The 10,788-nt window shown below is 54.1% G+C and overlaps 1 protein-coding gene and 1 pseudogene across 1 annotated transcript; one reads left to right on the forward strand and one right to left on the reverse strand.

Moving 5' to 3' along the window:
• Positions 1-1,208: 1,208 nt before the first annotated feature.
• LOC136157755 (coiled-coil domain-containing protein 24-like) lies at positions 1,209-5,342 on the reverse strand (annotated as a pseudogene).
• Positions 5,343-5,531: 189 nt separating this feature from the next.
• Positions 5,532-10,223, forward strand: LOC136157756 (filensin-like). The gene is made up of 3 exons (XM_065919529.1): positions 5,532-5,615; positions 6,738-6,958; positions 10,100-10,223. The coding sequence occupies exons 1-3, from the start codon at positions 5,607-5,609 to the stop codon at positions 10,206-10,208; spliced, it is 339 nt and encodes a 112-aa protein (XP_065775601.1). The 5' UTR covers positions 5,532-5,606; the 3' UTR covers positions 10,209-10,223.
• Positions 10,224-10,788: the final 565 nt, after the last annotated feature.

The raw sequence follows: 10,788 nt of genomic DNA on the forward strand, positions 1-10,788 counted from the left end.
TCATGGCTCTGTCCTCTGTGGTGGGCATTCCACTCTACGCCCTGTTCCACTACTGGAGGACAGATGGGGACACCCTGCTCCAGGTGAGGGGTGGGGGCAGGGGCAGCCAGGTGAATTAGAAGGGGGTGGATGGATGGATGGCACTCCAGGGCTCCCTTCTGATGCACTCTGCCCATCCATCCCTTCCTTTGCCTACCTCTCCTGCAGCGTTTGAAAAACTCAACAAAGCTGAGGGGAGACTGGGGCCCCACCCTCCTGGAGCACCGAACAGGGCGCTACGCCCCCGCTATTCCACGCTCCCCTGAAGGTGAGCTTGAGTCCCAGCCGCTGTCCCTGGACAATGCCCAGATTTCTGGGCAGTAATGACTCCAGCCGTCTGCAGGACTCCCAGGTGCCAGCACAGCTGCCGGGGGAGTGCCCCACCCTCACCCTGTGCTCCCAACACAGAGACTGGGGGGACAGCGGGTAGTTGTCACCGCCTGCCCCCACCATGCCCTGGCCAGGGGTGGCACCTGTCACCTTGGCCACCACTGCTAGCACGGTCATTCGTGTTCATGTCCCTAGTGTTTACAGGTCCTTTAGATGCCAAGATGGCAGCTGGGGGGTGAGGGTGATGTGGGGGTTGCTGGGGGGCTCCAGGTCAGGCCCCCAGACGCCTGCTGGGCTCCACGTGGCCTCTGATGCCCCCACACTCTGCCCTGGGCTGAGGTTCTGGGTGGGCCCCTACCTGTCCCTGAGCCTTTGGCCCCCTGACCAGAGTTCCTGCCCTTGGGGTGGACCCCAGCCTCCGCCCAGGATAATTCAGATCTTCCTACCTGGAGGCAGGGTGAGGGGCTGGGGGGGCTGTGCAGTGTTATGGGTCAGGCTGTGTGGCCCGGCCCTTTTGTCTGACTATTTTTGTAAAAATTGTATTATCTGTGGTTGCTACCCCCTCACCTTCAGCTTCAGGCCCAATCTGTCTTCCAGGCCCGCCTGCACATCCCTCGGCAGCTCTGAGGTCTCTGTGCCTCCTTCCAGCACTGGCTGTCAGGGCCAGCCCAGCAGAGGCCCATGACCCAACAGCCCGCCCAAAGAACTCGTTTCTGGGGAGTAGGGATGGGGTGATGCTCAGCAGGTTTGAGCCCAGAAACCAGGGGAAGTGGACCCTACACGACACCCCCTTGCCCTACCACCACCAGGCTAAAGCCCAGTATTCCCAAACTGGGCTACCCTTGTTCAGGTGCCAAATTGCCCCAGCCCGTGTGCCCCAACCACTCTCTGGAGCCAGAACTCCTTTCCCCAAGCCCTGCAGTGTCTGTGTGTCTGTCCTCTGCGCCCCTCTGTGCAGTGACAGCCCCGGAAGAGCTGCCTCTAATCCTCTGTAGCAATAACGGTGCACCTCCCGCCCCCAACCATCTGCGAACCACTAGGTTTTTAAAGTCCATAGATTTTAATGAAAGTTCTATTCCTGTCTCTGAGCTGCTGCTCTGCTTTGTCTGGGTCCTCCAACGGGACATGAGTCAGGGCTGGGACAGGACCTCCTCCTGCCAGGCCTTTGGGGGGATGCCTGGGAGGAGAAAGGCCAGAGGCTGTGACAGTCAGGACCAGACACTGAGGACCTGCTGAGAAGGTAGGGTGAGGGTCAGACAGACAGACAGACAGCAGTGGACTCCTGGGGAGGGCTCATCCTAGACTAGATCTGAAGTGGGCTGGACCCTGGCAGCTGAAAGAGAGCAGGAGCAGACAGGACACATTCCAGCCAAAGCTGAAGCCGCCTTCCTGAGGAGCCCTTCAGGTTGGGGCCTGGGGCACTGCACTGGACATCAGAGTAGAAGCTGGCCTTTTCCCGGGGTGGGACTGAATCTTCTGTCCCCTGCGGCAGGTGGCAGCCAGGCCATGAGGTATGGGGCAGTGCTCCAGACCCAGCAGAAGCAGGCAGGCAGCACTGGAGAAGCCTGGCCCAAACTCCAGCAGCCCCGTGGAGGCAAGGCAGGAGTCCAGAGCCCTGGCTGGAGGACCCCAAGGGCTGTGGCCTGAATGGGAGGGAGTAGCTGTGAGAGGGCCGCGGCCTGCCCCTCAGCCTGCCCCATCCAGCTGTCTGTCTGCTCTCGGTTACCTGTGGCTAGGGGAGACACAGGAAGGCCTCAGGGGTGCCTGCAGCTCCTGTTGCCTGGCTGCCTTCTGTTCCTTTAGCTCTGGAGGAGAGGTTCTGCCTGAGACACAGTGCCCAGTCTTCCAGGGTGTGTTACAAGAGCAAGGTGGGATGGGTGTGGGTTGGGGGGAAGTGGGGGGAGTGGAGCGCTGGGTGCTCTGGGACCTGCTAGGGTCCTCACCTGCCAGGGTGAGATCTAGGCTTGCCTCAGAGGGCCGGGGGGGGGGGGGGGGGATTCAGTCTGAATACTCATCTTCCAGGCAGCGCTGCAGGGAGAGCTGGCTCAGTGCCTGGTTTTACAGCAGGGTGCCCAGGTCAGGATCCCCATGGTGGGGAGCAGGAACCAGCCCATGCAGTCTCTTCCTCCCAATCACCTGGGGGCACTCCTGAGAGGAACACCAGCCTCTCCCTGAAAAGCTGAGCTTGGCAAGAGGGTGGCAGGCCTGAACCCAGACTTAGGGAAGAGAAGGAGGCAAAAGACCTAGGCAGACCCAGCAATTGATCTAAAAGTTGCTGACCTCGGACTTAGGGACTCAACTGGAATATGAATTCATGTACTTAAGGATCACACACATAAGAAGTGTGCACACAGGAAAAATGGACCCAGGGTTCACACAACCTCTGCAAGGTGTGTGGATCTCACGCCCTGGGTGAGAGATGGGGTTGTCTACGCTCAGCAGAAGGGCTGGGGGCGGGGCGGCCAAGGACTGCAGCTCACCTGCAGGATGGGAATCTCCCTCTCCAGAGCATGGCACTCTTCCTCCAGGAGGGCCCTGGGACATGGACAGTGCAGCACTGGAAGGTCTGCACAGAGCAGAGCCCAGGTCTCAGCAGAGCCCTCCACGCGGTCCCAACCTCCGGCCTCACCAGAAGACTCTTCTAGTCCCTCCTATCTCAGTCCACCTCTCCCTCTGCTGCCTTCATGCTGTTCCAGCACAGCCTTGCAGCCCTGCCAGCCTCTTCCTGGGCAGGGTGTGTCCTCTGTCCTTGCCCACCTCCCAGTGCCCACCCTCAGAAGCCTCGATCTCTCTTCTACATGATAGGACTAGTCTTGCGGGTCCTCCTGCCTCCATTCTCTCCTGCATGACAGCCCTGCCCCTGCTTTAAAAACTCTTCTGTGTGTCATCTCTTCCCCACCTCCCAGGATAAAAGTCCTCAGGCCAAGGCCCATGTAGGCATCTGTACTTGACTGATTCCTGGCAGCAACCTCATCAGCATCCTGCCCTTTTCACCTCTCAGTCCCACTCTCCTGGGTCTCCCAGCCAGGTGTGTTCCCTCCCTTCTCCTCCCAGTAGTCCAGTACATCAGGGTCCATCCGCAGTCCCACCCTCCCTGTCCCCACCCCCACTGCACATACCTGGGGGCCTCACTGCACGTGTCCAGAAGGCTGGTCAATGTGGGACACATTCAGCTGGTCCTTGATGACGCTGAGGTCCTGGTGACAGCTGCTGGCAGATGAAGTCAAGCTCACTCTGTCATGCTGCTTCACCCCAGGCCTTCAGGACACAAACACTATTTCTCCTAGACAATTTTGTGCTTCCTCACAAAGGCAACACAAGATGGTAGTAAAAAGAGGAGATCTGGAGCCTGAGATTGCACACGGGTTCTGCAACCCTTTACTATGTGTGAATTTGGGAAAGTCAATCATCCCTTCTGAGCTTTAGTATCATCTGCAAAATGGGGCCATCACCCCCTTCATAAGGATGTGTGAGAAATAAGTTGCTACCATTCACGGATGAACATGATGCTGCTCATTTATCTTGTTCAGTCCCTAGCCCTCTCTAACACAATCCTCGCAGCCTGGCTATCCCAGCCTGAGGGACAACCGGCCACTGGGTGAAGTCTTTCCTTCCACTCCTATCTGCCGATCCTTCTCCGTTTCCCTGCAAAGCGGTTCTCTTTGTATCTGTCTGGAAGTCTGTTCCTCGTACTCTACAACCCAGCTCGAACCAAGCTCCCAGGATTGGCACGTGTTTCCTGGACCTCTGCAGCCCTCATGGGCTGACCTCTACCACAGGTGACTGTAGAAGTGTCAGTCCCAGACCAGGAATTTCTCCATGCCTGCAGGTGGGAGCTACCAGCTGGCTGGGGTCCTTTGCCCAGCAAGGACAGATCCCTCCCCTCCTACTACTACACCTAGCTTCACCAGCTCTCATCTGGAACATCTCCTGTTCTGGCAAATCAGGGCTGGGCTCCTCCAAGGCAAAGTGCAGGACCCTGGGGCTATACTGGACCCAAACGTGGGTCTGGTCCCTGCAGAAGATGCATAAAGGCAATTTAGGGGCTCCTTCCAGGGAACCACAGGAAAGGTGATCCTGGACCCTTGTCAGTTGCCAGGCTGACCCATCTGAGTTCTGGAGACAGGGCCCAGACCCAGGTCTGGAGCTCCAACCTGCCCTCACAGATGGCCTTCCGGCGGAGACCTTGGAGCAGCTGCCACAGTTCCTGGCACACAAGATCTCAGGAGGCGCGGTGGTGCCAGGAGAGAGGAGAGGTCAAAGGTGGGGCGCTATCCAGAGGTTTGGATAGATCGAGCCTCTTGGAGCAATGATCGTAACATCACTACCTGCAAGGACAGCTGGGGCACCTCGGCGACTGCGGAGGGAAGTGAAGGGAGGCAGGGGAGCTGGGGGATGAGGGGCAGGACAGTTGAACTGGAGAGGGTTGGGAGGACAATGAGATCCGACAAGAGCTTGAGAGTTACTGGGCAGGGCTAAGGACCCGTAGAAGGTGAGAAAATCATCCGAGTCCTGGGACAGGTCTGCCGTGGGGCTCACCTTCCTACGCCTCACCTCTGCCCGTAGCTCCAGGCTCAGATCCACTGTTGTCTCCCCTAGAATCCTCTTCACTTCGGGCCGCTCCGGGAGCGGAACGTGCTCTTCCACCAGTTCCCACAGCGACTGGGAGTCCCCAGGCATGGCCTGCCCGCGCCGCTGCCCCACCCAGACGCGCAGCCGCACACTTGGACCTGCGGGACCACAGCTCGGAGTGCTGGGTATACTGCTAGTCGCCCAAGGCCGGGCACCCCCACTCTCGCCTCGCACGCTTCCGGGTCTCACAGGCCACGCCCCCAGCCTGTCACTCAGACCAGCCTCTCCCAAGCCTCATTCCCTTAGGCCGCCCGTCCCCACGACGAGTTGCTCGGTCCAGAGCTGCTGGCCTCTGGCGCTCTCTTCTGCCCTACTACTGATCGACTCTCGGAGGCCACGGTTTCAGGTCGTGGCCGGGGAGCCTGGAGGCCCGAGCCCCGCCTCTTCCGTGCGGCCGTCACCCGGGAAACGGGGCCCGATACCCCCAAGCCCCTCCCACAGAGGGCCCAGCCCCGCCCATTCCGGGGCGGTGCCAACTAGCAAAGCCCAACCCTCAGCCGGGGTAGGTGGTTTCGCAGTCTCAACCATGCACGTCACCTTGACTCCAAGCACCTTTCATCCCTGGGCACCTTTAGACTCCAGGGCAGGTGAAAGAACTGAGAAATATGAGCCCGGTGGGTTTATTACTTCCGTGCCTTTTCTGGGGCAGGAACGGACTAGGCTGGTCAAGGAAGACAAGTAAAGGGTGGAGTGTGGGAGAACCAGGAGGAGGGGAGGAAGGCGGTAGGTCGAGGGGGACCAACGGGCCAGATGAGCAGCGTCTCATGGAGCCTGCACTTTTCCTACCTGGTTCTGTTTTCTCCAGGAGAGCTGCAAAATGGGTTCATTTCCTGGGTTTTCCTCTCCCGAGGAGCCACTTAGAAACCCGGCCCCTCCGGTCCCACTGGAGCTACTGAGTCAGAGTCTGAGCAAAACCGTATCCTCGGGTGGTTCACATGCGTGTTGAAGTTTGAAAAAACCCTCTTCCAGATGAAGTGGGTTTCAGTTTACACGTTTTATTTTGTTTTGGAGGACTGGCCACGCCTGTTAGACCTTTAATCCGTGGGAAAGTGAACTTGTACTGAGCTTGTAAATAAGTTCACTTGTAAATAAGTAAGCAGCTTGTGGCTGCTTGTGGGTTGTCACAGCTCTTAAAGTGAAGATGAGGAATCTCTTTTCATTTTCCTACCTTAATTTTGACTTGTCCTGCTTTAATATATAAATAGCATTTCTCTGAAGTTATTTTACTTAAGTGCCAGTGCACACAAACACACACATTTTAGCTATCAATATATATATATAACTCTACTGGTCAGAAATCAGGAGAAAATTAAAGTGCCATAGTGATTGAATAAGATGAAGGAAACCCCCCTTCATTATTATCGCACCTTATCTATTTAGTCCATGTTCTTCTTTTTACTACTTTTTCATGCTAACTCAGTAAAGTATGAAAAATGTACTCTGAGTTGCACATGTTAGTCCAGGGATGGCAGTTTTTATTTTCTGAGTTTCTCATCTTTCTACTGCCTTGGGTCGGGGGCTCCACTAAAGGCTGATTTCCGGGGGTGCTGATACAAGCATCAGGGGAAGGGGTTCAGTTGTCACATCCTTCTGTGGCTTAAAGATTCTCTGCTGACAGAGGAACAAACCAACAAGACAAATACAGCTGGGTGTGCCATCTGGATTCTCCACTACTGCATCGATGTCTGAAGGGAGAGGGTGGCTAGGTTTCCTCGTGACCGTGTCTCTGCCCACAGATAGCGGCCCTAGAACAAGTCATCAGAGATGCCCAAGAGTGTGATGATGGCGAGATTCAGCTCTACAACGAGCAGATCGACACCCTGCGGAAGGAGACTGAAGAGGCAGAGAGGAGCCTGGAGAGGTCATCCTATGACTGCCAGCAGCTGGTGGTCGCCCAGCAGACGCTGAGGAACGAGTTGGACCGGTGTCATCGCATCATCGAGAATACAGGCAACAGGTGGGGTCGGGGTGGGCAGAGTCCGTGGGCACAGAACCACTTACTTGTTTCACGTTTTTCCATGTGCCAGTTCCAGGCAGTAGGGAAAGTGGCAGGAAAGTGAGAGTGTTAGTTGCTCAGTCTTGTCTGGCTCTTTGTAACCCCCTGGACTATACCCTGCCAGATTCCTGTGTCCATGGGATTCTCCATGCAAGGATATTAGAGTGGGTAGCCATTCTGTTCTCCAGGGGATCTTCCTGACCCATTGCAGACAGATTGTTTACTGTCTGAGCCACCAGAAGCAGACCCTCATATCCAGGACCTCACGGGTCTGGAATGGCAGTGGGGGAGGCAGAGGATGAATGGGTTTGCATCAGAGATATGGGCTCTGGTGTGAGTGATGGTGGGAGGAGGGGAGAGGTGACGAAGATGACCATGGGAGTGTTTGGATGTCAAGGTGTCTTTCAGCTCCACAGGTCTCTGGGGACAGGAATGTCTTAGCTGAAAGGATGACCAGGTATGGTTATTGAGATGCTGCAGGCGAGATGCCTGCACAGTACCTGGAATTGGACCAGAGCTCAGAGCAGTTGATATTATTACTTCTGCTGCCATGGTGACTCTGAGCACCTGGCCAGTCAGTTCTGTGGCTGCCAGCAGGCTGTCTGGTCTCCTCTGCATGATGCATTGGGACGTGAACTCTGCTGGCAAGTGTCTCTGTCTCTGTCTCAGCCTCATTCACATCTACACCTGCCTCAGCTACTCTCCGTTTCTTCCATGTTCATCTATGTGACCATGTCTGCACCTACATATATACTTATGTCCACCTCTGTGTCTACAGCGTCTGTATGTGTACATCTACACTACACCTACATTCTCTACATCATCTGGAGCTACATCCACATCACCTAACCTACATCTGTATCATCCACACCTACACCTGCCTCTACATCACCTACACCTACATCATCTGTATCTACATCTGACACCTACTCGGCCATCTATGTCTGTCTGGATCATCTACATGTACGTCTACCCCACATCTGCATTTTCTGCACCTGCACCATCTTCTTCAACACCTCTGTTATTTATGCTGATGCCTGCATCACTACATTTACACCTGCACTTACCTCTATGTCTACATCTGCATCTCTACCTCCATCCACATCTACATCATCTGTATCCACATCTATATCACTTACAGCTGTATCTGCATACACCTATATCTACATTATCTATGGTTACACTTACATCTTTATCACCTAAGCCTGCACCTCATCTACACATAAAGTATCTAAATCTTCATCATCTTTATGTACATGCATAAAGTATCTATACCTCCATGGTTTTCATGTACATATATAAGCTGTCTACATCTCCATTGTTTTTATGTACAAGTATAAAGAAAGCTGAGCACCAAAGAATTGATGCTTTTGAACTGTGATGTTGGAGAAGACTCTTGAGAGTCCCTTGGACTGCAAGGAGATCCAAGCAGTCCATCCTAAAGGAGATCAATCCTGGGTGTTCATTGGAAGGACTGATGTTGAAGCTGAAACCCCAATACTTTGGTCACCTGATGTGAAGACCTGACTCATTTGAAAAGACCCTGATGCTGGGAAAGACTGAGGGCAGGAGGAGAAGGGGATGACAGAGGATGAGATGGTTGGATGAGATAACTGACTCAATGGACATGAGTTTGAGTAAACTCCAGGAGTTGCTGATGGACAGGGAGGCCTGGCATGCTGTGGTTCATGGGGTCGCAAAGAGTCGGAGACAACTGAGCCACTGAACTGACCTGATAAACTGTCTACATCTCCATTGTTTTTATGTACATGCATAAACTGTCTACACCCCCACTGTCTTTATGTACATGTATAAACCATCGGTACCTGCATTGTCTTTATATACACACACACATCTACAGTGGTGTCTCCATTATTCCTATCTGTACCCATGCCTACATATATGGCTGTATCTACCTGTGTCGGAGAAGGCAATGGCAACCCACTCCAGTACTCTTGCCTGGAAAATCCCATGGACAGAGGAGCCTGGTAGGCTGCAGTCCATGGGGTCGCTAAGAGTTGCTCACGACTGAGCAGCTTCACTTTCACTTTTCACATTCATGCATTGAAGAAGGAAATGGCAACCCACTCCTGGAGTGGGTTGTGTTCTTGCCTGGAGAATCCCAGGGACGAGTTAGCCTTGCCGGTTGCATCTATGGGGGTGCACAGAGTCAGACATGACTGAAGCGACTTAGCAGTAGCAGCAGCAGCAGCAGCCACCTGGAACTAAAAGCCCGCCTTTTGGATGGGACAGGGTGAAACTTTGTGTTTTCTGAAACTTTAAGTTTCTCCTCCTGGCTGGTCTGAAGCAGTGAATGTGGCCTCTGGCCCAGGGGATTCCCATTCTGGTTTTTTTTTTTTTTTTTCTAGTTTTTATTTTTCTTTTTTTTTTTTTTTTTTTTTTTTTTTTTTTTTAATATTATTTTATTAGTTGGAGGCCAATCACTTTACAACATTTCAGTGGGTTTTGTCATACATTGACATGAATCAGCCATATATTCTGGTTTTAAATGCATAGTTTCCTCTTGTTTCACAGGAGGAAGGGGATGGTAAGCAAGGAGTGGTGGTGTTTATCTGGTTTGGGGTGCAGGGGGGACAAGGGTGTGCCTGGAGGCTATTCCAAAGCCATCAGAGGGAGGTGGGGTGACTCTGAGTTGCTCCTTTGGGGAAGCCTGAGGTGACAGTGGCTCTCTGGACTGGATTTCCTGGTCTAGTCTGGATCCAAGTGTCCCCTGTGACCTCGAGGTGAGGGTGCTGGGGTGGGGCAGAGGCCCTGCTCCCACAGTGTCATTGCAGGAGAAACACGGATCTCAGTAAGTTGTACCCAGTGTGAAGGGAACTGTGGGGGCCTCCCCTCCACTCTGCAAGCCCAGAGGGGCCAAGTGACTTGTCCTAAAGTCACGCAGCAGCCCGCAGGGCTGGGTCCTCAGTGTGGGCCATGAATGCTTAGGACCCAGGGATCCTACCTTGTTGCCAACCAGCCAACCAGTAAACCCCACCCCAGTGCTAGGCTTGTATTTTTCAACAAATACTTTTTCTTCCTCTTTCATTGGCCTTGACTCATTGCACCCGCCTCTTTTTTTTTTTTTTTCTTTTTTCAAAGATCTTACCAGAGATGTGCAGGATATAACTGCACTGAAACCAAGACTCAAAGGCCTCCCCAAGAACCTTCCGAGGAAAAAGGACATGGTAGCGAAAGACAGAGCAGATGAAATTCTGGAAGAGACACCACTGAGAGGCCCAGAGGACACAAAGCCGGGGTGGGTGGTGCTCAAAGAAGAGGGCAAGTCTAAGCTTGAACTGGGGGATGAAGAAGCAAGTCCCCCGACCTAGGAAGGGGCTCTGGAGGATGTCCCAGACGGAGGTAAGATAAGCAAAGACTTTGAGAAACTAGGCAAGATGATCAAGGAGAATGTGAAAGGCCCCAAAGAACCCGAGCCCCCTGCCGACCTGTACACCAAAAGGCGGTACATGACAGTCTCTGGAGACGCCAGTCTCATGGGTCCTGGCTTCTGTGTCTTCTCCATCCCAGCAAAGGGGGCGTGGTGGTTTCTAAGGAGGTGACTCTGTGCATCCTGACAGCAGTGTGGAGCCCTCTCCCCAGCAGCCTGAGCACCCTCTGGAGGATGGACAGGGTTCCCCCAGGGGAAAGAAGACGGTCTGAAGGAGGAAGAGGGCCCCCCAGGGGAAAGAAGACAGTCTGAAGGAGGAAGGGGGGCCCCCAGGGAGTAGAAGATGGTCTTAAGGATGAAGGGGGCCCCTGAAGGGGAAAGAACATGGATGCCCCCCCAC

The sequence above is a fragment of the Muntiacus reevesi genome, chromosome 2 (assembly GCF_963930625.1).
Source record: "Muntiacus reevesi chromosome 2, mMunRee1.1, whole genome shotgun sequence".
Taxonomy (NCBI): Eukaryota; Metazoa; Chordata; class Mammalia; order Artiodactyla; family Cervidae; genus Muntiacus; species Muntiacus reevesi.

Excerpts from the sequence above, each read along its gene's own strand:
- LOC136157756 (XM_065919529.1), top strand. Across the intron at positions 6,959-10,099 it reads ATCGAGAATACAGGCAACAG|ATCTTACCAGAGATGTGCAG; the intron begins GTGGGGTCGGGG and ends CTTTTTTCAAAG.